Source organism: Dasypus novemcinctus, chromosome 11, assembly GCF_030445035.2.
Source record: "Dasypus novemcinctus isolate mDasNov1 chromosome 11, mDasNov1.1.hap2, whole genome shotgun sequence".
In the NCBI taxonomy this organism is placed as follows: Eukaryota; Metazoa; Chordata; class Mammalia; order Cingulata; family Dasypodidae; genus Dasypus; species Dasypus novemcinctus.
The window spans coordinates 16,408,971-16,435,652 of NC_080683.1; the positions used below are offsets into that span (position 1 = coordinate 16,408,971).

At 53.0% G+C, this 26,682-nt stretch overlaps 1 protein-coding gene and 1 long non-coding RNA gene across 5 annotated transcripts; one reads left to right on the forward strand and one right to left on the reverse strand.

Moving 5' to 3' along the window:
* Positions 1–3,070: 3,070 nt before the first annotated feature.
* On the forward strand, positions 3,071–19,570 carry CAPN11 (calpain 11). The gene is made up of 23 exons (XM_058306797.2): positions 3,071–3,132; positions 4,001–4,170; positions 8,006–8,259; positions 8,583–8,652; positions 11,193–11,311; positions 12,376–12,509; positions 12,698–12,866; positions 13,595–13,678; positions 13,772–13,857; positions 14,105–14,179; positions 14,342–14,499; positions 14,692–14,858; positions 15,847–15,858; positions 16,138–16,349; positions 16,610–16,649; positions 16,744–16,809; positions 16,887–16,944; positions 17,071–17,135; positions 17,349–17,417; positions 18,032–18,110; positions 18,201–18,317; positions 18,993–19,051; positions 19,162–19,570. Exons 2-23 carry the CDS (start codon positions 4,146–4,148, stop codon positions 19,186–19,188), a joined length of 2,145 nt encoding a protein of 714 aa, XP_058162780.1. The 5' UTR covers positions 3,071–3,132; positions 4,001–4,145; the 3' UTR covers positions 19,189–19,570.
* On the reverse strand, positions 13,300–25,700 carry LOC131280384 (uncharacterized). 4 transcript variants are annotated; one of them, XR_009187913.1, is made up of 5 exons: positions 25,628–25,700; positions 24,835–25,170; positions 16,162–18,505; positions 15,527–15,675; positions 13,300–15,444 (listed from the first exon to the last, which is right to left on the reverse strand). It is a non-coding gene; the product is annotated as an uncharacterized lncRNA (long non-coding RNA). The 4 variants fall into 4 exon arrangements; XR_009187912.2 differs by lacking the exons at positions 24,835–25,170; positions 25,628–25,700 and adding an exon at positions 19,796–19,863; XR_009187914.1 differs by lacking the exons at positions 24,835–25,170; positions 25,628–25,700 and adding an exon at positions 15,863–16,005 and having other exon boundaries at positions 16,162–16,288.
* Positions 25,701–26,682: the final 982 nt, after the last annotated feature.

Below are 26,682 nucleotides of genomic sequence, written 5' to 3' on the forward strand. Positions count from 1 at the left end.
AGTCTCTTCCCTGCAAAAAGTTGTCGAGATGCTTGAAGAAGTGGTAGTTGGTTGGCAAGAAGTCAGGTGAATGTGGCAGATGAGGCAAAACTTTGTAGCTCAATTTGTTCAACTTTTGAAGCGTTGGTTGTGCGACCTGTGGTTGGGCCTGTCGTGGAAAAGAATTGGGCCCTTTCTATCAACCAATTCCGGCTACAGGCGTTGCCAATTTCGGTGCATCTCATCTATTTGCTGAGTGTACTTCTCAGGTGTAATGCTTCTCTGGGATTCAGAAAGCTGTAGTGGCAGCAGACCACCAAGCAGTGACCATGACCTTTTCTTAGGTTCAAGTTGGCTTTGGGAAGTGCTTTGGAGCTTCTTGGTCCAACCACTGCGCTGGTCGTTGCTGGTTGTCATATAAAATCCACTTTTCCTCTCATGTCACAATCCGATTGAGAAATGGTTCATTGTGGTTGAGTAGAATAAGAGAAAACGACACTCCAAAATTATAATTTTTTTAATTTTCCGTCAGCTCATGAGGCACCCACTTATCAAGCTTTTTCACCTTTCCAATTTGCTTCCAATGCCAAACAACAGTAGAATGGTCAGTGTTGAATTCTTTGGCAACTTCTCGTGTTGTTTAAGAGGATCAGTTTCAATGATTACTCTCAGTTGGTCACTGTCAACTTCCAATGGCCAGCCATTATGCTCCTCATCTTCAAGGCTCTCGTCTCCTTTGCAAAACTTCTTGAACCACCACTGCACTGTACATTCATTAGAAGTTCCTGGGTCAAATGCGTTGTTGATGTTGCAAGTTGTCTCCACTGCTTTACGACTATTTTGAACTCAAGAAAATTGCTTGAAATTGTTTTTTATTTAACATCAACTCCATAGTTTAAAATAAATATAAAAGAAACATCAAGTAATGTTATTAGCAAAAAAATGAAGTGAGAAATGCACATTAAAATGATGTATAACATGACCACATTTATTTAAGAATGTATGCCAATATCAAATGGCAAATTTCAACAATGCAAAACCGCAATTACTTTTGCACCAACCGAATACTAGCTGCATGAACTTGGGCAGGTGGCGCTGCACTTCTGGACCTCACTTCCCTTGTCTGTAAAATGGAAATGCCATTTCATCGAGCTTTGCCTTAAGGATAAAATAAGCAGAAAGGTCTTAGCCTAGTGTTTGGCACTTAATTAAGAACTTAATAAACTACAATTAAAACTCTTACAGGTAAGGAGATTGAGACTCAGAGGAGAGGGTGTTCCCCAGGTTGGCTAGTGCTGAAATCTGGAATGAGGCTCTGGGCTTCTATTCTGTTGCCTGAGCATCTGCTCCATACCCAAAACTCTGTGAAGCAGGGACGAGAGGCACCTAGATGTCCTCAACAGTCCCCACCCTCAACCATTTTACATTTGGGTAAAGACTGGAATACAGGACAGAGTCCCCAGCTCAGAGTTCACCCTTTCCCATGGAGAGGCACAACATATAGTCAGACCAGCGGCCCGACCATGCCAGCCTGTAGCCAATCAAGGAGGGCTTCTCCAGGGAGGTGACCTTGGAGCTGGTCTTCAAAGGAGGGGCAGAGGGTTGAGCCCATCCCTGGGGGCCCAGGAGCAAAGCCCACCACAGCACACTTAGAGCCGAGCCCCCAGTCACGTAGCCCCCTCCTGGCTCAGGCACTGCGTCCTGGGCTTTATTACATGGATTCTCACATCCCTCACACAAGCCCTTTTTTTTTAGTTAGAGAAGTTGTAAGTTTACAAAACAATCATGCATAACAGCTTAACATGCAGGATTCCCATACAAGACCCCACCACCACCATCTCGCCTTGTTGTGGAACACTTGTTACAAGTGATGAAAAAAATCATCAGAACGTTGCTGCTGACTACAGCATTTGGGGTATTTTCCCCATGAGCCACCCTGTTATTAAAACCATGAACTAGTATTAGCTGATGAGATGACGTCCTCGTGTTTGAATTGTTAACCGCAGACCACTCTCTACCACATGGTTCACTGGGTGACACGGTCCCGTGCCTTGGACCATCCATCCACAGTGCATGCTCAGCGGCTCTCAGGCACAAGCCCTTCCACAGAGGAGGACAGTGAGGCTCAACGAGTGTAAGTCACTTGTTCACAATCACACAACTGCTAAGGGGAGGAGCCAGGATTCAAGTCCAGTTCTGCCTGGGGCCGCAGCTCAGGCTCTCTCCTCTGCACCCCGCGCTCCAATGCTTGGCTGAAGAGGACTTGAGCGTCGGCCACAGTGCCTGTGAAAGAGGGCGCGAGACCCCGCAGCGAAGGTGAGGGTGCGGCTCTCCCGGGGGAGCATCTGGCACCAAGGTCAAGACCCTGCCAGGATCAGTGGTTCCCAGCTCCAGGACTCCACTATGCAAGGAGGGAGGCGTGATGGGGTCCCTGCCTGACCCCCAGCCCCAGTGGGGGGATCGCAGAGGGGCCGTTGGGGAACCTGTCTCCTGAGCACTGCCTCCCCCCCACTCTTCTGGCCCTGCGGGGCTCCTCCCGCAGGAGCAGCATCCAGTGCACCTCTGCGGAAGGGGCCAAGGCCAGCGCTGGGACAGGGTGCCTGGCCGCAGGCTGTGGCGCTGGGGCGGGGTGCCTGGCAGCAGGCTGCGGGGCGCAGAGCTGGCCCCTGGCACTCCTGTGTCGGGGTGGCAGGAGGGGGTGAGACAGTCCGTGGGAAGGCGGCTTTTGGAAACAAGGAGGCTTTCAGGATAAAAATAAAGTCAGGTTGGGACGTCAGGATCGATCCCTTCCTGGAAGGCTTGGGCTAAAGGAGAGAGCCTGGGAGCCACCCCAAGTGGGGGACACGGTGAGGCCAGCCAGCCTGGTGGGGGTCCGGGTGGGGGTGCGCCTGTCCTCGCAGGCGAATGGGTCTTGGGCTGTGAATCGGGAGGGGGCAGAATGAAAGGGGTTGTGTTCCTGGCAGCTCCAGTCTGCAGGGGACAGATGGGCTGGAGGAGAGAGGGGACAGGAGCTGTTAAAACCACTGACCTTGGAATCCCACTGCAATTGGAGTGTTCTGGGCTGGGGTGGGGGTGGGGAGCTCTTCTCCCCCTCCCACCAGAACCTTCAACTGTCAAGCACCATCCTGGCCGCCAGCATGTTTCGCTCCGCAGGTCAGCGCGGATGGGTGCTGAGGTGGACCGAGGCCGACCCCCAGGGAAGGGACTGCCGCCCCCATCAGTCTGGGTGCCCCTGGAGAGTGGGGACTGCAACTCCTCCATCGGACTGGCCGCCCCCTAAGGGCAGGGGCTGGACCTCTTCCTCAACCTGGGAAAGGCCAGGCCGTGACGGTCAGACTGGCCAGGAGGAGAAGGGGCTTCTCCAGCGCTGTCCACGGAGAGGGTGGAGTTGGGGGAGGAGCGGCGCCTGGGAAAAGGGTTTGTGTCAGGGAAGGCCAAGTGGCCATCAGGGAACAGAGACCTCTCCTGGCCCGGAGAAGCAGGTGCCTCCATCCAGGCTGCCCTAAGCGGGCCACAGGGGCGGGCCCATGGGGGGAGCAGGGGAAACAGATTCCAGGACCTGGTGGAGAGACAGGGGCCAGGGCAGGCAAAGGGCTCAGAGGGCAGCCAGCCCCCAACAAGAGGGGCTCAGTGCTGCCCCTCCTCACCTAGGAGGGCAGCTGGGCTCCGCTCCACGGGACCCTGGGGCCGCTGGCCCCTAACCCAGCCTCCTGGCTCCCCGGGCGCCCACCCACTCCCCCAGAAGCGTAGGCCTAGCTCCAAGGCCCAAACCCAGCCCTAGCTCTTCAGAGGGTCCCTAACTGAGAAGTCCAGACAATGCCTTGGCATCCCCCCAGGTCTGGAAAACCAGCTGTCCAGAAAAACACAGGTTCTCAGTAGGACGGAGGAGATGCCCCCACCTTCAGGGAGGCCTCCCTCTCTGAAGGGGGAGACGGGATATGCGCCTGGGGCGGAAAACTCACTGTCGGTTCCCGTCTTGTTTTAATGCATTGCTCTGACAATCTGCCCGTCCTTCCCACAGCCAGCAGCCTCTGTCGCTGTGCCTCAGCTTGCCCCCGTCGCTAGCCCGTGGCTTGGGTTTGCCACCCTCTCTAGAGATCTTTTGGACGATAACTGTGGTGGTGTGTCTGTGCCTCTAAGTCTACCCTGCCAGCCAGAGTTGAATCATGAATCCAGACCCTGGTGAACTGAGTATGCAGATGTTTTTGTTTTTTGTGTTCTTTTTTACTTTTTATTTTGAAAATAAATACATGACAGATGTAAAACTAACACAAACTCCATACAGAGAACTCGAACATACCCCCCCACCCCCAGATACCCAGTTCCACCAATTTTAACATTTTGCCATCCTTGCCGTATCCTTCTATCTATTGCCTATCTTCCTATCTACCTATCTTGTATTTTCTGAACATTTGAGAGCAGGTACACACATCATACTCCTTGAACACATAATACAGCCATGCAACACTCTACAAACAAGGATACCCACCCATGCAATCATCTTAAGTGCAGTTATCAAGTTCAAGAAATTTAACATTGATATAAAGCCTACATTCTATATTCCAATTCTTTCTGTCCCAATAATATGTCTCTTTTCTCCTCCATGCCTGGATCTTGATGTATTGCATTAAATTGTCATTATCCCCTTAGTTCCTTTCATTTTTCTTAAATTGGGGGAACATACATACAACAGAAATCTTCCCATCCTAACTCTTTCCGAGCATACCATTCAGTGGAATTATTCACATTCATATTGTTTCAATACCCTCACCATCTTCCTTTACTAGAATTTTCCCTTCACTCCAAATAGAAACTCTATACTCATTTGCATTAACCCCCATTGCCTCTGCCCCCACCCCTGTAACCTGTACTCTACTTTCTCTCTCTGTGAATTTGCATATTCTCTAATAATTTATTTGCAGTTACCCTGGGGCACAAATTATCCAAAATTCATAATGATTTGTTTAGATATCAACTTAACAGCTTCAAATAGCATTCATACACCTTTGTGTCACTCCACCTTTATGCAGTTCTTGTCAGGAGTTGCATATTTATACATTATGAGCCTAACACTATGGATTTATCATCACATTTTATGAAGTTGCCTTTTAGATCCTGTAGGAAGTAGACAAGTGGAGTTACAAATCAAAAGTGTAACAGTACTGGTATCTATATTTGCCCATGTCATTATCTTTGCCAGAGAGCTTTACCCCTTTATGTGTCATCAGTCAATTGTCTATGCACAGAACTCCCTTTTACATTTCTTTTTTTTTTAAGATTTATTTATTTCTCTCTCCTTGCCCCTCCCCTGCCCCACCCCCCCGCCCCAGTTGTCTGTTCTGTGTCTATTTGCTGCGTCTTCTTTGTCCACTTCTGTTGTTGTCAGCGACACGGGAATCTGTGTTTCTTTCATCGTGTCATTTCTCCGTGTGTGCGACACCATTCCTGGGCAGGCTGCACTTTCTTTTGTGCTGGGTGGCTCTCCTTATGGGGCGCACTCCTTGCACGTGGAGCTCTCCTACGCGGGGACACCCCTGAGTGGCAGGGCACTCCTCGTGCGCATCAGCACTGCGCATGGGCCAGCTCCACACAGGTCAAGGGGGCCCAGGGTTTGAACCGCGGACCTCCCATGTGGTAGACGGACGCCCTAACCACTGGGCCAGGTCCACTTCCCCATTTTGCATTTCTTGTAGGGCCAGTCTAGTGATGGTGAAGTCCCTTAGCTTCTTAGCTTTTGTTTAGCTGGGAAAGTTTTAATTCATCTTTCCACTGCCTTCTTCTCTACATGGTTTCTGATGAGAAAGTGGTAGTTAATCTTATGGTGGCTTCTTTGTGTGACACAATGCTTCTCTCACGCAGCTTTCAGAATTCCCTCTTTATCTCTGGCATGAGACAGTTTGATTATAAAATGAGGCAGGTGGGTCTATGTGGGTTCATCCTATTTGGCGTTCATTGAGCATCTTGGATGTGTATAGTCATGTCTTTTGTTAGAATCTGGGAAATTTTCAGACTTTTTAAAATATTCTCTCTGACCTTTTCTCTCTCTTCTCCTTCTGGGACTCCCACAATGCATGTACTGATAATCTTGGTGGGGTGCCACACGTTCCTCAAGCTCTCTTCACTTTTCTTCATTCTTTCCACTTTCTGGTCCTCACACTGGGTGATTCCAATTATCTTATTCCAGGTCTCTCATTCTTTCTTCTGCAAGTTCCAGTCTGTTGTTGAACTTCTCTAGGGAATTTCAAATTTCTATTACCGTGGTCTTCAACTCTGTTTGGTTCCTTTTCATAATTTCCATCTCTATATCGATATTCTCTTTGTGTTCATCTACTGTTTTCCTGTTTCCTTTAGTTCTTTGTCCACGTTCTCCTTAAGCTCTTTGAGCATATGTAGGAGCATTCTTTATAACATCTTTGTCTGGTATGTCCCAGATCTGATCCTTCTCATTGGTGGTTTCTAATGTTTTAATCTTCTCCTAGGCCATCGCTTCCTGTTTCTTTGTATGTTTTATAATCTTTTGTTGAAAACTGGACATTTTTTTTTAGTGTGTTACCTCTGGAATTTAGACTCTGCAGCATCTGTTTCTTTAGTTTGTATCCACCTAGTGTTATGACACAGCTCTCCTTGAATGCCAAGAAGCGAACAGAAAAAAAAAAAAAAAGAACCTTTCCCAGTCTTTGCAGATTGACCTGTGTGAGCAGTCTCCTTCAGAACTTACCCATACAATGAGTTTAAAGAATAGCTCCAGGCCAACAGGTAGGGGCATCCCTCATTCTTTCAGTGCCTGCTTCTTGTCTTAGGCATGGAGTGGGGCCCCAGGGATTCCCCCCTTTACACAGATAACCATGTCCTCTCTTCCCTAGGAAACAGTTTCCTTACAGTCCCCGGGAACTGCACTGTGCAGTCCCTAGAGGGTGTGGGCAGGGGTTCCCAGCTCCCCGGCAGGCTCAGGATCTGACCTGTACTCTCCAAGATGCCCTCCCTCCCCGGCCAGGGCATTTTCTAACCTGGACTCTGCCCTTGACCAACCCCTTCCTCTCCACCCTCCCGCAAACTCTACGCTCCATTATCTACTCTCCCCAACAAGCAGTGTCTTGGATGGTCTGGAGGCCAACGTGTGTGTATGTGTGTGTGCGTATGTGTGTTAACTGCTTTATGGAGAGATAATTCACATAACATACAGTTCACCCATTTAAAATGTACAATGGGCTGTTAGTATAATCACAGAGGTGTGCATCTATCACCACAATCAATTTTAGAATATTTTTATTACTACAAAAGAAGCCCTTTACCCTTTAGTCACCTCTGCCACCCCCAATCTCCCCATCTCTTCAATGCCCGCATCGCTCCAAGCCTGGACTTCCATTGATCTACTCTCTGTACGGATTTGCCTATTTTGAATATTTCATATAAATGGAATCATCCAATATGTGGCTTTTTGTGTCTCTCTTCTGTCACTTGGAATGATGTTTTCAAGGTTCACCTCTACAGTAGCACAAGTTCCAGAACTTCATTTCTTTTTGTTGCTGAATCATAGTCCATTGTATTCCACATCTTGTTAATCCACTCATCGGCTGATGGGCATTTGGGTTACTTCTACCTTACTTCTTCTACCTGAACAAAGCTGCCGTGAACATCAGTGGATGAGTTTTGGGGGGGACACATGTTTTCATTTCCTTGGGTACCTAGCTAGGAGTAGAATTGCTGGGTCACATGGTAACTCTGCTTCACCATTTGAGGAAGACTGTTTTCCAAAGCTGCTGAGTTCACATTCCTGCCAGGAGTAGGTGAGGGTTGAATGTCCCCGTACCCTCATCAGCACCTGTTTATTGTCAGTCTGTGCGAGTCTCCTCATCCTAGGGGGAGTGAAGTGTTATCTCACTGTGGTTTTCATTGGCACTTCGCTTTCCACCAATGAGGGACACTTTTTCACAGGCTTATTGGCCATTTGTGTGTCTTCACGACACTCTCTACTCAGGTCCTTTGCCCATTTTTTAACTGGATGCTTTGCCTTTTTATGATCGAGTGGAGGACACCTTTGCCTGCGAGGGCATGGCGGCCCTCGTCACCCACAGCCGGCGCAAGGCCGGGGGCCTGGGCCAGCACCACAGCGCCGAGAACTACCACAACCAGAGCTTTGAGGAGCTGCGGGCAGACTGCCTGAGGAGAGGGGAGCTGTTCGTGGACCCTTTCTTCCCTGCTGACTCCAGCTCCCTGGGCTTCAGGGACCTGGGACCCAACTCCCCACACATGGAGAACATCTTCTGGCGCCGGCCCAGGGTGGGTGAGGAGGGGAGCGTGGCCCCGGGGCGGGGGGCTTGCAGCAGGCATCCGTGGGAGAGGTCCCTCCCCCTGCCCATCCAGGCCCTGACACGGAACAGGCCTGAGCAAACTCCAGCAACCTCCGGGAAAGTCACCCACGCTCCCATCACCCTGCGCGACCCCGGCCCACCGCTAGGTCAAGGCAGCCCTGCCCCCTGCCCCCCACCCCAGGCCTGCCCCTAGAACCTCAAGGTGGGAATTCCCCTGAAAAGGAGGGAGGGAGGTTGGGGGAGAATGGGGATATCCTGGGCTCTCCCAAAATCCTTATTCCTTCCCTGCAGGAAATCACAAACAACCCTAAATTCATTGTGGATGGGACCACTCAGACAGACATCTGCCAGGGGATACTCGGTGAGTGGGAGCAGGAGAGCTGGTCTGGAGTAGCGGGAAGGAGCAAATGAGGAGGGGAGTGGAGGCAAGGGAGGGCCTTCTGAGGGTGGGGAGCATGTTGGCCCGGCCCTAGTCTGGATGCCACCCCACCTGCTGCAGCCTGCGCCCAGGGGCCACGCTGGGGTTGGGGGGTAGTGATCTATTGCTCCATAACACACTGCCCACAGCCTACTGACTCACAACAGCAACGAACATTTGCTATCTCCACTGGGCCAAGTCCGCTTCCCAACATTTGCTCTCTCACAGTTTCTGCGGGTCAGGAATTGGGCAGCAGCTCGGCTGCTGGTTCAGGGTCTGGTTCAGGGTTGCTGTTGGTGAGGCTGCGGTGGAGAAGTCAGCTGGGAACGACCATTTGACCCAGCAGCCCCCCTTCTGGGCATATGCCCAGGGAGAGTGCAAACAGCCTCTTGTACAATAATGTTTACAGCAGCATATTCACGATTGCCAAAAGCTGGGAGCAACCCAAGTGTCCACTGACAGACAAATGAATGAAGAAAATTGGATCCCTACACACAAATGAAAGATTATTCTCCATAAGAAAAAATGAAGTTTTGAGACATGCTGCAACATGGGAGAACATTATGCTCAGTGAAATAAGTGAGGCACATAAGAACAAAAATTATATGATTATTACTAATAAGAGACGACCAGAAATAGCAAATCTGCAGATAGTAAGCAGATTAGAGTTTACTGGGGAAGAGAGAAATGGTGGGGCGGGGGGGGGGGGGGTGGTGGTGGAAGGGAGTGATGAAAAAAAAAGATGTCATCTGCAGCTGCAGTCATCTGAAGGCTTGTCGGGGGCTGAAGAACCTGCTTCAAGAGGGCTCCCCCCACCATGGCTGGCCACGTAGGCCTCTCGGCAGGCTTGCTGGAGTGTTCACACAATATGGCACCTGTTCTAAGCAGAACAAAGAGGAAGCCATAATGCCTCTGATCGCCTAGTCTCAGAAATCACACCCAGTAACTGCTGCCACCTTCTCTCTGTTAGAAGCGAGCCCTCTCAAGGGAAGAGGAATTCGGCTCCACCTTTTGAAGGGAGGCCTGTCTGAATATTTGTGGGCATACCTGAAAACCACTGCAAGTGCTGGAACCTCCGCAATCCAGGATGCCAGGGAAGGGAGCAGTGAGGTCCACTCAGCCCTCTCTCCAGTGTTCCATGGACAGCCCCAGAATATATCTCACTCCACTGCCCTGTTCCAGTTTCCTCCAGACTCCTCTTTCATCTGTAGGGATAGGGCCAGGGTGGGCTTCCTCGAGAACCGAATTCTATCCCACTTGTCCAAGGGAAAAGGGGGTGGGGGGGAGGGACCAGGCAGCGGCCAAGGAGACCTCAGACCCCCAGGGGCAGTTGCTGCCATGGCTCGCTGAGCTGGAGGGGCACTGCCCATAGGAGGAGAGGACTGGTTCCTCCCACCCCCGATGCCTCCACACCCCCTTTACGCGATGATAGATTGAACCATCCTTAACCTTCTTTTCCCACCTTCTGCCTCTCTCCAAGGGTATGTCCAGTGGCCAGAGGCCATTGGGAATCACAGGAACTTTCCCAGGGCCCTCGGCATCAACCTGGCCCAGGGTGACCACACTGGCCACTGCCCTGCTCCCGGGCCCTACCCAGTGATGTCTGAGACCCCCCAAGAGCTAGATGGCAATGGGTGACTTACGGTGCTCTTCTCCCACAGGCTTCCCTTTATTATTTATTTATCCACCCCCACCCCCACCCCCATTGTTTGTGCTGCTGTGTCTGTTATGTGCTCATCTTCCTTTTAGGAGGCACTGGAAACCAAACCCAGGACCTCCCATATGGGAGGGAGATGCCTAATCACTTAAGCCACCTCTGCTCCCTGCTTTGTAGTGTCTCTCACTATGTTTTCCTCCTTGTGTCTCTTGTTGCATCATCTTGTTGGGTCAGCTCATTATGCCACCCTGTCATATCAGCTGTCTTGCTCATCTTCTTTAGGAGGCACTGGGAACTGTACCCGGGACCTCCCATGTGGTAGGTGGGAGTTCACTCCTTGAGCCACATCTGCTTCCCAAAGGCTTCCCTTTAAATCAAACTTCAGAATAGAGATGTGCCCCCTCTCAACACCCAGCTCCAGGGGCCCTGCTGGGATATATAGTGAGTGCCTCGGGTGACACCTGGGAGAGACTGTGCAAGGGAAGAGTGAAGCTTGGCTCTCTCGCAAATGAAGCAGGTCTCAGAGTGAAGAACAAGATCTTTATGCCAAAAACACCTCCTTTCCAAACTCCAAAAGCAAAAGCACCTGGCTCGAATTTGTGACTCTCACCTAATAGAAAAAGTACAGAAACCTTCCTCCCCAGAGCCCATCCCTCTGCCCTCAGCTTTTCCCTACTCACCTCCTGCCTGAACCCTGCTTAGGGGGAGGGCAGAGGGAGCAGCCACAGAACCGGCACCTGCCTCTCCAGGGCGCGGTCTCTGGCACTCCCAGACATACGCGGTCCTCAAGGGGCAAGGCTGTGGAACACCCTGCCTTTCTCTCCAGGGGACTGCTGGCTGCTGGCTGCCATCGGCTCCCTCACCACGAAACCCAGACTGGTGCACCGCGTGGTGCCCAAGGGGCAGAGCTTCAGGAAAAACTATGCGGGCATCTTCCATTTCCAGGTGAAGGGAAATTTGAAAGCAAGAGTTGCTTCTGGTGTGTGTGTGTGTAAGAGATGGAAAGAGAGAGAGAAAAAAGAATGTGTTTTGACGTTTACCTTTTTACATTTTCTTTTTGAAAGATAACATTTACTGGCATGGAATTTTGCCTAATTATCAGAGCTATATCTGCTTACTAAAGAAACCGTGAAAGCGAATATTTTTTTTTTTTTTTTTAAAGATTTATTTATTTATTTTAATTCCTCCCCCTCCCCTGGTTGTCTGTTCTTGGTGTCTATTTGCTGCGTCTTGTTTCTTTGTCCACTTCTGTTGTCGTCAGTGGCACGGGAAGTGTGGGCGGCGCCATTCCTGGGCAGGCTGCACTTTCTTTTCACGCTGGGCGGCTTTCCTCACGGGCGCACTCCTTGCGCGTGGGGCTCCCCCACGCGGGGGACACCCTTGCGTGGCACGGCACTCCTTGCGCGCAGCAGCACTGCGCATGGCCAGCTCCACACGGGTCAAGGAGGCCCGGGGTTTGAACCGCGGACCTCCCATATGGTAGACGGACGCCCTAACCACTGGGCCAAAGTCCGTTTCCCGAAAGCGAATATTTTAAAGCCCAAAAGAAAATTGTTAGTTTGTGGCTCTCCTCCTCTCTCTCTCCTTATGTATAGACATATATAAAACGACATTGGGGAAAACAAAATGACATTGGGAGTCTCTGTCCCATAATCTTTATCGGCTCAATAAATTTAGCAACATGTGGACAAATTCCCCTTGTCATGAAAGATTTCTGACTAATGAATCATTCGAGTTTTTAAGACCTTGGAAATCCTCAAGTCCAGCCGCCTTACTGCAGAGGACGAGCTGAGGCCGGAGGTGGGTGGGCTCACCCCTCAGGCCGCGGCAGCCTGGCGGGGGGCCTTTCCCTCGCTCGGCAGCCGCTTTGGGGGGCGCCGTCGGGGACCCGAGCGCGGCGCTGGGGCCTAGCCACCAGGGGGCGCCCTCGCCCCGGCTCCCGGCCGGGGGGAGGGGAGTGGCGTGGAGAGCGCGTGCCGGCGCCCCCCCGAGGCCTCCCCTGCTCGCAGATTTGGCAGTTCGGATGCTGGGTGGACGTGGTGGTGGATGACCGGCTGCCCACGAAGGACGATAAGCTGGTGTTCGTGCACTCCCACGAAAGAAATGAGTTCTGGAGCGCCCTGCTGGAGAAGGCGTATGCCAAGTGAGTGCCCCGAGCCCGCCCGAGGCCCCGCCCAGACCTACCCAGCTGCGGGGCCAGTTATGGGGGCTGGGGGGGGGCAGCGGGTATCAGGGGAGGGGGCAGGGTAAGGCTTCCCTCAGCACACCCCCTGAGGTCTAAGCTCGAGCCTCCACCCCGGAGCCCGAACGGTGCCCTCTGGACGCCCGCAGGCTGAACGGGTCCTACGAAGCGCTCTCGGGGGGCAACATAGTGGAGGGCTTTGAGGACTTCACGGGAGGCATAGCCCAGAGCTTCCAGCTCCAGAGGCCGCCGCAGAACCTGCAGAAGCTCCTGAGCAAGGCCCTGGAGAGATCCTCCCTCGTGGGCTGCTCCATCGAAGTAAGACAAACCCCCGCCCCCTCAGAGGCCAAGCTTGGTCCGGCCTCAGGGCCTTTGCACCCGCCAGGCCTTGTACTTAGGAGGTTCTTTCCCGGATACCTGCATGGCCAGCTCCTTATCATTCACATCTCAGTTCAGATGCCCCTTCCTCAGGCTAGCCTTCCCTGCCTCCCGGCCGAAATGAGCCATCCCACCCCCTTTACCCTCTATCATGGTTTGGTTTTTCTCCTCAACATTTATCATGATCTGAAATTATCTTGTTTTCCTATATATGTATTCATAGTTCATCTTCTCCAGGCAGTTTCGACACTCCAGGAGGGCAGTGACCTTATCTGCCTCATTCACTGCTGGACCCTGGCACCTAGGGAAGCTTGCAGAGATGGAAATGTCCTGTATCTTGACCCTGGTGGTGGAAAACATGAAACTACACACGTGATTTAAAAAATTGCATAGAACACATACAAATGAGTACAAGCAGAACTGGGGAGATCTGGACAAGACTGGTGGGTTGTATCAATAGCAGCATCCTGGCTGTGATATTGTGCCATAGTTTCGCAAGAACACACAGGCTCTCTCTGTATTATTTCTCACAATTACACATGAATCTACGATGACCTCGAAATGCAAAATAGAGCTTCAAAAAAATGAGCCCCAAGAGCTTGCTTCCGGGGCCCGAGCGCCTCTGAGCAGGCGGCAAGCTCCTTCCCTCCTCCCTCTTCTGTATGTAGGTCTCCAGCACCGAAGACTTGGAGTCGGTGACCAAAATGAAGCTGGTGAGAGGACATGCCTACGCAGTGACCGGCCTTCGGGATGTGAGTCCTGGCGGCTGCACCCGGCCCTGGCGCGGGGAGGAGCAATCCCGAGCCTGAGCGCCTGACCTGTAGCTGCGCCCCCCGCGCCTCCAGGTCCCCCACGAAGGCATGCTGAAAACACTGATCCGCCTCCAGAATCCCTGGGGCCGGACTGAGTGGAATGGAGCCTGGAGTGACAAGTAGGTGCCCCTGACCCAGTGTTCTCAGGCGAGGGGCGCAGGGGACACAGCAGGCCCCGGGAGCAAGGCGATGCCACAGAGGGACCTGTCGGAGGTCTCGTGCCTGGGAGGACAGCCTGGGCCCCCGGGGCAAGCTCCTCCTCTCTAGACCCCCCCCCCCCCGAGGCAGGCATGCAGAGGTGAGGGGAGAAAGGGGGTGCTTCCTGACCCCCTGCCCCTGCCCCTCCACTGCATATCTCTGTCCCAGAGCCAAGGAGTGGCAAGAGGTGGCTCCCGACATCCAGCAGCAGCTGTGGCACCAGAAGGAGGACGGGGAGTTCTGGTCAGTGGGGCTTGGGCTGAGCTTCCTGTCCTCCCTTCATGGCCCCCGCTGTCCTCACCCCACTCTGCCTTGGGTGAGGAGTGCCGGGGGGTCCCCAGGATAGGCCGAGGGTGTCAGCATGCCACTGATAGGGTTCCCACCCCACCACCCCCTCCGCCCCAGGATGTCTTACCAGGATTTCCTGGACAACTTCACATTCCTGGAAATCTGCCACCTGACGCCCGACACGCTCGCCACCGGGGAGTATAACTGGCACACCACCGTGTACGAGGGCAACTGGCGGCGGGGCAGCACCGCGGGGGGCTGCCGGAACCACCCTGGTGGGTTCAGGGGGGCAGGGACTGAGGGCACGGGGTCACAGGGCCCAGAGCCCGCGGGAGTCAGGGGCCACGCACAGCCCACTACCCTGCGGTGCGGGAGGCAGGCCTGTGCCCGGGGCAGTGGGGTCCACCCTGGAGAGGGCATGGCCAAGGGCGCCCCAGCACAGCTGCCCTGCCCTGCTTCCTCCACAGCCACTTTCTGGACCAACCCCCAATTTAAGATCCGTCTCCTGGAGAAGGACGACCCTGAAGACAGCGAGGCCATCTGCACCTGCCTGGTGGCCCTGATGCAGAAGAACTGGCGGCGGGGGCGGCGGCTCGGGGCCGAGCTGCAGACCATCGGCTTTGTCATCTACCCGGTGGGCACCCCGCCAGCCCCCCCAGCCGCTCTTGCTCCCTCGCCCGGCCTCGCCCCTTTAGGGCCCTTCCTCCCCGGGGCAGCTGCCCGCCTCGGGGCACGATCAGTCACGGCCCTGAGTGCCGAGCCTTGCTCTGTGCCTTTTGGAGGCAGGAACAGGCAGCTTTTCTTTTCATGGCTTTTTCATCTACAACACGTTCCTAGCACTTCCTTTGTGTGAGACAGTCCCAGCGGCCTTACGGATGATAACACCTTTGAGGAAGAGGAGGGAGGTTGAGGGCCAGACTCAGCCATCCCCGGCTCGGGGGCAGAGCCTGTGTCCTGGTTCCCAGAGCTTCCGGGGCTTCTCCACAACCCCCCAGGTGCCCTCCCCCCAGGCCCACGACTGCAACCAGCTCCTGGGGCCCAGGGAAATCCCGGAAAAGCAATTTCCAAACCGTGCTTGGCAAAACTCTAGCAATGGCCATGCGTTCATTCGCTGCTACACTCAGCAACTATTTCCTGAGCCCCGACCTGTGCCAGGCTCCAGGGGCCCACACTGAGCAGAGCCGCACGGGCCTGTGGACAAGTAAAGGCTCTGACCGTTCCTGCAGGAGACAAACCGGTTTAAGTTGGTTTAACTCACCTTTCTACAGAGTTATTTGCCCAAAGCCCCATTTCAATCATCACCTATTAACTTCCTGCGGGATATGAGTGTTCCGGGGAATAGCGCTTCGGAAAATGTTCTCCTAGGCTTTCATCCCAGCTCTGGCACTTTTTTAGCAGTGTGACATCAGGCAAGCCACCTCATCTCTCTCAGTCATTTCCTCCTCTTCAACCTTGAGTGACAAAAATCTCCTCTGGCAAAAGTTTGTGTAAACTGTGCTTGGCTGTCCAAAACACGGATTCCTAGACCCCTCCTCACCCCCACATACAGCCTCACGGCCCCGCTTGGCCGCCGCAGGCCTGAGCCCCCCTGGAGCCCATCCTCCTCTCTCTTCCCTCTCCAGGTCCCAAAGGAGGTACCGAGGACGTGGGGCTTGATCCTGGGCAGGCAGCTGTCCGCCCCTGGCTGCATACGTGTGGCCAAGGAGTGGGGTTCGGCAGAGGGCTCTGGGGGGGGGGGCACTGGGTTGGGAGCTCCAGCCCCCGTGGGCCCTGTGTGGGGGCTGGGGAAGGAAGAGGCCATCCTGGGGGCCCCGTGCCCCCACCGCTGCCCAGCCAGGCTTCACCTCGGGGGCGCTTCCCTCCCCACCCCCACCCCCAGGCCAGCCCCGGCCCCACCTCCAGGCCACATATAGTTTCAGGACATTCAGAATATCCACCTGAAAAAGGACTTCTTCACCAAGTACGACGCCCACGGCTTCTCCGAGATCTACTCCAACGCGCGGGAAGTGAGCTCCCAGCTCCGCCTGCCCCCCGGGGAGTACGTCATCGTTCCTTCCACCTTCCAGCCGCACCTGGACGCTGACTTCCTGCTTCGGGTCTTCACAGAGAAGCACAGCGAGTCCTGGTGAGGGTCCCCGCCTCGCCGAGGCCAGGCCACCTGCCCGCGAGCTGAAGGAGGTCAAGCTCAGGCAGTGGCCATCCAGTCCTCCCCCCTCTGTCCCGATTTCACAGTCGGGGAAACTGAGGCATGAGGAGGTTGAGTCCCAGAACCCAGGTCCCATTACTCCAGAGGCATGACGCTTCCCCGCCCCTGACCGCCCCGCTGAAATCCCTGCCTCTCCCGCCTCTCGTAACCCCCGGCCTTCTCCCTTCGCTTTCCTCCAGGGAACTGGATGACGTCAGCTATGTTGAGCTCCTCCAGGAGGTGAGGGTGGCTGTGGGGGAGGGGTGGGGGGAGTTAGGAGCCGGATTTTTCCGGACTGAGCCTTTCACCCCCTTTTCCACCCACTCCCCTGCAGGAGAACGTTTCTGAGAATGACATCAGCCAGGAGTTCCTCAATTTGTTTGAGACCGTGGCGGGCGAGGTAAGAGAGCGGCGGGCGGCGGGTGTGTGGCTGAGGCGGGCTGGCCAGGAGCAGGGGTTCACGATCGCCTTTCCCAGGGCAAGGAGATAGGCTCCTACGAGCTACAGAAGCTGCTCAACAAGGTGGTCTCCAAATGTGAGTCTCCCGTCCCCACCACCTACACCCTTCTCCCAGATAGCGTGCCTCACCTGGGCTGCCTGCTGTGTCCCCACAACCCGCCTTCTCTCCATCTCTGCTACCTACCCCGGCCCTTCCTCACAGTCAGAGAACTCAAGACCAGTGGCTTCGGCCTGGATGCTTGCCGCCGCATGATCAACCTCATGGATGTATCCTCCTGCCCCTGCCGCCATCCCCAGCCTGCCCCGCTGTAGCCGGCCGTGCCCTCCTTGCTGATGGTAGCAAAAGTTGCCTGTCCTGGTTGTGGCCACATAGGGACCCCTGTCTTATGCACCTCCTCTGGTGAGCCCCTCTGCTTCCCTGTCCCCAGGGGACCCTCTCCACCTCTTCTCTACTCTCCTTGACCATCCCCCCCATCCCAGAAAGATGGCTCTGGCAAGCTGGGGCTTCTGGAGTTCCAGAACCTGTGGCAAAAAATCAAGAAATGGATGGTAAAGGCATTGAAGGGGTGGTCTGTGGGGGTGAGAAAGGGAGGTCCTCAAAGGAGTTGGGGGGAGTGGGTGTGGCTCAAGCAGTTGAGTTCTGCCTTCCACTTGGGAGGTCCTGGGTTCAGTTCCCAGTGCCTCCTAGAAAGAGCAAAAACAAACAAGCAAAACTAACGAAAAAAGGCAGCTCAGGGGAGCCAATGTGGCACAGTGGTTGAGCACCGGCTTCCCACAAATGAGATCCACAGGAGCAGGAAGGAAGGATGGAGCTAGAGCTGGAGCCCCCTACCATACACACACACCAGGAAAGGATCTGCTGGAGTGTTTTTATATTGAATAAAATATTTAATAACTAGTCTGAAAAAAATGAAAATAAATTTAAAAAATAAGCAGTCTGACTCAGATAACACCCAATCATGAAGGATGCGTGTAGAGAAGAGATCACTGGGCAGGGTGCCAAAGGCCCTGTTCTGCCTGGGATTTACCCTTCAGTCACTAGACGACGGGAGGATTGGGAGCTCTGCAGGCGGCCGCCCCTGGGGTCTTGGGCGGCAGGTGGGAGCCATCCATACCAGGCTACTTCAGTGCACACAGCCCTTCCACACTGCCTGTCCTTCCAGGACATCTTCCGAGAATGTGACCAGGACCACTCTGGAAGCATGAACTCCTACGAGATGCGCTTGGCAATTGAGAAAGCAGGTGACCCGGGGTGAGGAGAGGGCTTTGGGGTGTGTGTGGGGGGGTGGCCAGTGGGCTAACCTCTCCCCTCCCCACACTTCTCTCTCCAAGGCATCAAGCTGAACAACAAGTTGATGCAGGTGCTGGTGGCCAGGTATGCAGATGAGAACATGATCATGGACTTTGACAGCTTCCTCAGCAGTACCCTGAAGCTGAAGGCCATGTTCAGTGAGTCAGCTGCCCACTCCCCACCCTAGGCCCTCTCCCACACACCCACCGTGAGGGGTGCTGCCCTGAAACCACTCCCCCGTGCTGAGCTCAGACCCCCGCCCAAAATGAACAGGGTTCAAATCCACTTACCAGTGGTGTGGCTCCAGCAAGTCCCTTTATGTCTCTGTGCCTCCAATCCAGCGGTTCTGAAACATTTGTGTCCCACGGACCCCTATGTCAGGCAGGTGAAGGCCACGGACCCCTTACTAAGTCCACACTATCCTGTGTATTATTTAGTAACTATAGCACACCCGCACCAACATGTCCCCACAAGAATAATGTTTTCTTGAATTTCAATTCAAGTTCAAGGACTCCTGGTGAAGAACCCCTGCTCTGTTGCATCGACTATAAAATGTGGATAACAAGATTGCCCTTATACGACTGAAGGGCAGGCTAAAGGGTTAAATGAGTTAGCGCGTGGCAAGCACTTAGGACTGGGTCTGGCTCACAGGCTAGGCTAAATAACAGTTGTCATTAGTTCCCTGCTGGGCCGGGGGATGGGGGATGTCACCTGGGGAGAAGCCAGGAGCTGGCTTCCCACCCCCTTCTACATCCTGCCTAGCTGGAAGTGAGTCTTTCAGAAGACTGACTCAGCTCGCAACTCCTTCTCCCCCTACCTCCTCCCCCGAAAAGCGTACTTCCTAACCATGGACCCCGAGAAGACTGGCTATATTCGCTTGAACCTGGAACAGGTAACACAGGGAGGGGTGGGAGGGGCTCTTCTGTCACCCCACCCCACCCCCCACCCCGGGCTGGCCACGCCCACTCCCTGCCCACCCTCCCGTCTGCTTCTTCCCCCCAGTGGCTGCAGATGACCATGTGGGGGTAGAGAAGCTCCAGAAGCCTGGCTGCCCCCGCCCCTCAGCTCCGGAGTCTCTGCTGATGGGAGGTGCTCCAGGCGGCCGCGCCTGGGCCCCCGAGGCCTCGGCTACACCAGCAGGGGGACCTCACGCCACCCTCCCCGCCCTGCGCCCTCTTCTCCCGCAGCCCGGCTGCTGGGGGCTGGCTGCACCCGTCTCTCCCTCACGTAGTAAGATGAAGCGGCACTTCCCCAGGCCCCCCAGCCCTGGCCTGGGGAGGCCGAGAGCAGGCAGGCGGGCTTGCAGCTAGCTCCCCGCTCGGCGGGCGCTCGGTCCGCCCGCGGCAGAGGGCAGCCGCCCCGTCTCTCCTCCCGCTCGCCCGCGGGCAGAATAAACAGCGCCTGCCCCTGGCTTGCGGCCGTGCTTCTGTGCCGGGGCCGCTTGGCGGAGGAGGTGGGGTGGGGAGTCCCTTCCCCAGCGCCAGAGAAGGCTCCAGCAGCTCTCAACCCAGCGGATACCGCCCCCCGCTCCAGGGAGCACTGAGAAGTGTGTGGTTGTCGCAAAAACTAGGGGGCGCTATCGGCACTTCCGGGTAGGCCGTGCGCGACAGGCCGCCTCTGGGAACATCTGTCTCACCCCAAAGACCGACGGCGCACCGCGGCGTCGGAGGGGAGGGCTGAGCCAGGGCCTGCGGAGCCGGCGGCGGCGGCCGGGCCACGCACAGGCAGCACCGGCAGAGCCCGCGCCGCCGGCCTCCCTCCTCGCTCCCGCCCGGGCACCGCCGCGGTCCCGCCGCGCGCAGCCGCGTCTCCGGGGGCCGAACACGCCACGCCTGCGGGAGGCAGGCGGGTGATCTAAAGGGGCTGGCCCCGGGCTGGGAGGATGGGCCGGGCCAGGGCTGTGGCCTCAGCCGAGGTCCTTCCTGCCTAAGTGGCATTTGGATTCAAATGAGGATGGTCTGCTTTTCTAGAGAATCGCTGCCTGCCAAAAAATTGCCCTCACAGGAGGGGTGAAGGGATGGGTCCTTGGGGTCTCTGCCCTAGATCACCCCTGGCCTCCTTCTCCCCTCCCTCCAGACCTCTCCCTGGCTGTCCCTCTCCCCCGTCCCTCTGGCCTTGGGTCTTCCCTGGCAGGGGAACTGGCAGGGTTGCTTTACGTTCTCTCAGGCGGGGACAGTCCCCAACTTGCCTTAGATTAGGGACCTGTCAGCCCCAAGGGACTCTAAATCCTTCCGTTCATGCTTTCAGTGTCCTGGGGTGACCGGTTTCCTCCCACAGCAGCGCTCAGCCGCTCCTTGCACTAAACCCACCCTCTAGGGGCAGTGGGGAGGGGGGTTGGGGTTCTTCCTTGACCTCTCAGATTCCCTGCCCAGCCCTGCCCCCTGCCTCCTTTGTGACTTGGAAGACTAAAGCTGGTCAGCCTGGATACAAAGCTGCCCCCCACCCCCATCACCTCACCCCACTGCCTCCTGAGGAATCCTTTCCGGTCTTTTCTGGTCGGGCGGTCAGGCTGTCCCCTCTCAGGTCTCCGGTCTCCTCTGAGAGATATGGTTGCACTCTCTTAAGGAGCCTCTTAAAAGACGAATCCCCTCACCCCCTATCTTCCTTCTCCAAGGGGCTGGTGACCACCCATCCTCCAAGGAGCTTCTCAAGGATCAGCGGTTCCATGGGGGAGGGCACTGAGGTCCTAAAACCAGCCAGTCCTTTGAGCTTTTGAGAGGTCCAGGGCAGCCCTTGTTGGTTCTGGGAATCCCAGAAAGGGTGCGGACTCCACTGTTTGTCCTTGGCCCTAGGGTGCGATGCTGCCAATTTCAAGCCAGGATGGAAAGGAAACACAAAACTCTCTATGCAAATTTAAATATATAAATATTCTTATTTCTCCCCATTTTTGCTTAAAGGTAGCTTATTATGCATACCACTCTGCAGTCTGCTCTTCACTTACAATATACATGTATATTTTAGGGAGATTAGAGATGAACAAGGGGAGGAGTCTAGAGGGGTCATATGATAATGGATGAGTTTATTTTTATTCTATTTTTTTAAAGATTTTTAAATTTCTTTCCCCTTCCCCCCCATCCCCGCCCCAGTTGTCTCCTCTCTGTGTTCTTTCACTGTGTGTTCTTCTGTGTCCACTTGGATTCTTGTCAGCGGCACCCAGAATCTGTGTCTCTTTCTGTCGCGTCATCTTGCTGCATCAGCTCTCTGTGTGTGCGGCACCACTCCTGGGCAGGCTGCACTTTTTTTCGCGCTGGGCAGCTCTCCTTATGGGGTGCACTCCTTGTGCGTGGGGCTCCCCTACGCAGGGGACAGCCCTGCGTGGCACATCACTCCTTGCATGTGTCAGCACTGCACATGGGCCAGCTCATCACACTGGTCAGGAGGCCCTGGGTTTGAACCTTGGACCTCCCATGTGGTAGGCCGACACCCTATCTGTTGGGCCAAATCTGCTTCCCTGAGTGTTTAATTCATTACAGATACAGATGGTTATGTAAGCATTTATAGATGCGTGTATATCCCTGGGTTTGTATACATATACCCATATCTCCTTATTTTGTCACCTGAAAAGGCCTAAAAGCAACAAGATCCCAATAGCAAAGAGAACATCTACTAGCCAGATCTTGTTTTCCAATATTCTTCAAATAAAGAAACCTAGGCTCCTTGAATAAATGTCAAATTCTAGAACTGGGTCAGGAAATATGCAAGATGAACCTGGAGCATCATACAGTGTCAAAAAGCATAGAAGGGCTAAATACACACAGACACACAATGATGGGTGTATGTCAGAGGGACACAGGAGCCAACTGAAAGAGCTTCCAAAATGGCCAAAGCTGGTTTTTACTTGAGTGGGTATGGGGTGAGTGTGAGGGGTGTGCAGTAAAATAAAGAACTATTGCATTTTAATGCCAAAAAATAAATATCCATGTGTCCATGCTGATATAAATAAAATAGGGTAGGAGAAACAATCTGTGCTGCAGAAGAATTCCAAAGAATTCAGCACATAATGACTTCCTTCCAAAGAGTACAGTATAGGAAGGGGAAGGGAAGAGTGACTTAACAATAGAAAAACCTGGCAAACACTATATTAGCCAAATATTCTGATGCAAAATACCAGAAATGCGCTGGCTTTTATAAAGGGTATTTATTTGGGGTAGAAGCTTGCAGTTACCAGGCCATAAAGCGCAAGTTACTTCCCTCACCAAAGTCTGTTGCCATGTGTTGGAGCAAGATGGCTGCCGACATCTGCCGGCTGGGGTTCAGGCTTCCTGGGGTCTTCTCTTCCCTGGGGCTTGTTTCTCTCTGACCTCAGCTGCTCTGCTCTCTCCACAAAGCCAGCCATAGACTATTAGGTGAATGACTCTGTCTCCCCCAGGGCTCGATTCTCTCCGGGCTCAGCTGCTCTGTATTTTCCCATGGGTTTACTTCCCAGGCTCCAGCTCAAAAACTCCAAACTCCCTTCTCTCCAGTGTAGTTTCTCTGTGGTGGGCGGGGATGCAATGTCCTATTGATGTGGCCCAATAAAAGCCTCAATCATTATTTAATCAAGTAAAAGCAAAACCTTTGAATCCAATATAATTGAATATGCCTTGAGGGACAGACCAGTTTACAAACATAATCCAATATCTCTTTTGGAACTCATAAATAATGCCCAACTGCTACACACTACTTCAGCCAGGGGACCAAGGTCAACATTGACAGTTTAGGTCATGTTGATAGTACGTACCCTTGATATGAGGCAATGAGAATGGCACTTTACCTCTGTTATCTTCCTTCCCAACACAAAATCCCTGTCTAATCGTGAGAAAAACATCAGAAAAATCCCAGTTGAGGGGCAATCTACAAAATACCTGACCAGTACTCCTCAAAACTGCCAAGGTCATCAAAAATAAGGAAAACCAGAGAAGTCTAAGGACACATGACAAATATAACGTGGTATTCTGTGGGTGGGATCATGGATTAGAAAAGGGACATTAGGGAAGTGGATGTGGCTCAAGCAATTGAACTCCTGTCTACCATGTGGGAGGTCCCAGGCTCAGTTCCTGCTGCCTTCTGGAGAAGACAAGCAAGACAGCGAGCTGGCACAAGGGCAGGCATGGCAGACTGACACAACAAGAAGACAACAAGGAAACACAAGAAGGAAAGACAATGAGAGACACATTGAGAGGTCCCAGGTTCGGTTCCCAGTACCTCCTAAAGAGAAGACAAGCAGACACAGAGCACACAGCAAATGGACACAGAGAGCAGAGACTGAGCCCAAACAACCGGGGAGGGGAGGGGGGCGTAAATTAAATGTCTTAAAAAAAAATCTGAAAGAACTTAATATTTTTTTAAAAAGGGACATTAGGTAAAAACTAAGGAAATCTATTAAAACTAATGTTATCAATCAACTCATTATAAGAAATGTACTAGATCAGTGCAACATGATAGGAGAAATTGGATTTGGTATGTATGGAAACTGTATTGTCTTTTGCAATTTTTCTGTAAATTTAAAATTATTCTAAAATCAAAAGTTTATTTTAGATTAAAAAAGAAAAATTTAAAAAGCAATTAAAATATGTATCTTGGAGGTCTTTTCTGCTCTTTGTGTCTGTTCATTGTGTGCTCGTCTTCTTTTAGGGGGCACTGGGAACTGAAGCTGGGACCTCCTATGTGGGAGGGAGGTACCCAATCACTTGAGCCTTCTCCACTCCCTGCTTGTTGTGTCTCCCATTGTGTCTCTTTGTTGTGTCATCTCATTGAGTCATCTTGTTGTATCAGTTCGCTGTCTTGCTCATCTTCTTTAGGAGGCACCAGAAACCAAACCAGGGATTTCCCATGTGGTGGGCGGATGCCTAACTGCTTGAGCCACATCTGCTTCCCCCTGTATTCTTTTTTATAGCTGCATAACATTCCACTGTGTTGTCCCATCATTATTTAACAGCTTTTTATTGATGGTTTTCAATCTTCTGATGTTATAAACAATGTTACAATGAATAATCCTCTCTCTATATATGTTAATTTATGCCTGTGTAATTATTTTTAAAGGGAAAATTTCTGAAAATGGGATTATTATATCAGTAATACTGTAAATATTAAATTCCCTTCCAAGGGTAGGACCAATTTATGTTCCCACCAGCAATATATAAGAGTGTCTAATTTCTGAGGGCCCCATCAACAGGGTGTGTGTCAAATTTTGGTATATTTCTAATTTGGTAGAAAAAAATGGTATCTCAGTGTAGTTGTAATTTGCATTTCTCTTATTGCAAGTGAGACTGAGAAAACAATTCATATATTTTGCCTGCATTTCCTTTTCTGTGAACTGTCTATATTCTTTGTCCATTTTTCCACTGGATTTTTGTATTTTTTGTAATCCAATTCTAGAAGCTATTTATATATTAGGACGACTGGACCTTTTTCTCTCATAGGAATTGCAGATATCTCCCTTTGTCATTTGTCTTTCCACGTTTATAGCCTGCCGCATGGACTGGTCCCCAGGCTACCTGTCCCCTCCCAGAGCCATATCCCAAGGCCCCCACCTGGCCTCTTGGTGACATCCAACTCTATATTGAAGACTCTTGTCATTTATTGTGCCCTTTTCCTGGTTTACAGTTACATGTTCTCATTAGAACATAAAAAACACAGAAAAAGCATGCAAGGAAAACCAAAGCTCACCTTTGATTCCACGTCCTGGGTACTTACCTCCTGTGCTTTATCAACGTACGTGTGTGTCCATGTGTTCACAAAATAAAGTCCTGAAATGTACTCAGCTCCTTTAGGAGTCTGTGACTGTGCTTGTCTACCTCGTGGATTGTCCCTTGTGCTTATTGTGTCTCCAAAGATAGGTGAGCTCCTGCTCACCCCCCAGCAGCCTCAGTCTCTCTCCTCAACCCCTCGCTTCCAACCTCCGCTGCCGCCCCCACTTCTGCCTCAGAAGTCAAACTCCAGGTCTCACCGGGTCTTCAGAATCACCGTGTTGGGAACCCGAGTTCGTCGCTCCCGCCGCAAACCCGCCAAAAGCGTCCTGCTCTTCTGTTTCTGTGAGCGAAGCCGGTCAGAGGGCGTCAGGACCTGCCCAGACGTCGTGCCTGGCCCCCACCTGAGCGGACCTCCTCTCTGTGGCCCCGTCCTTGCTCACCTGGATTCTGTCCCCCTCCCTGCAGCACAGCAGCCCACCACGGACTATCCCACCCTCTATCCCAGCGCACCTTCCACGTCCTCCTTTCCCTCCTGGCTCCCTCCTGGCTCCCTCCTTCCCAGGCCACCCCTCCTTCAGGCCTCACCTTAGAGCTCCCACCTCTAGAAAGCTCTCTGGCGTCCCCCACACACTCTCCTCATTCCCCCCCACCCCGTGCCCGCATACCCCCATACTCTCACTCATCCCCCCACCCCCACATTACCCCCACCCCCACACTCACCCCCCCACATTCCCCCCACACCCCCACATGCACCCTATACCCTCACACCCCCACCCTCCTCACACCCCCACACTCACCCCCTCACCCCACACTCCCCCAGCAGCGTGCTGCTCTCTGTAGGTCATTTCCTGCTTACTCCTCAGTCTCGCCTGCTGACACATGATGAGGGTGGGACTGTCTCATTGGCACATTCAGTCCCTGCACACAGTAAACACTGAGTAAGTTTGTTGACTAAATAAATGAATGTGACCACTCCGTTCCCAACCTCCAGATCTCCCTGGCTCTCCCCGCAGAGCCCTGCTCCCGGAGGCGGCCGGGCTGGAGTGGGAGCCCCGCCAGGTCTGCGTGCAAACTCCTCCAGGGCCAAGCTCTTCCTGCCGCCCTCATCCGATGTCCCCGAGGCCCCGGCCGACCTCGGTGAACTCATCTCTCTAAAGCAGGGACAGATGCTGGACATTATATATCCTGCCACAACCCACTGAATGTACTGGGGAGAGGGTAAACTACCATGTAAACGATAATCCATGCGGTGCGGCAGTGCTCCAAAATATATTCACCAAATGCAATGCATGTGCCACAAAATACAATTTAAAAATTTAATTAATTTTTTAAAAAAAGAACATGCACATACAAGGGTCAAATGACTCATATTCTTTGAAAACGTAATGTGGTCAGTGAATATAAGGCATTGCTATATCTCTTTAAAAGGGCGCTACCATTTATTGAGTGTGTTTTCTATACCAGGTACCATTCTAGAGTTTAGCCTGTGTCAATGCCTTTAATCCAAATACAACAGCTCCATTTCACAGGGAAGTAAACTGAGGCACAGAGTGGTAAAGGACGAATTTGACTAAGATTTCACAGCTAGCAGTGGAGGAGCTGGGATTTAAACCTGGCCTGCAGAGCTCCAGAGCTCATTTGTTTAAACAGCACCTCCTCTTGCCTCCATATGAAATAACACTATTAGCATCACTCACCCTGAGGGCTGGCCTCACCTCTGACCAAAACTGACCCCATCGCACAGGTCACCGTCTCCTGGCATGACGCTAACCCCAATGGCGATTTACGTAAATGGTTTTTTGTAGCGATATCCACCTATCTATCCCCAAAATGGAGATACATTCAGAGTGCA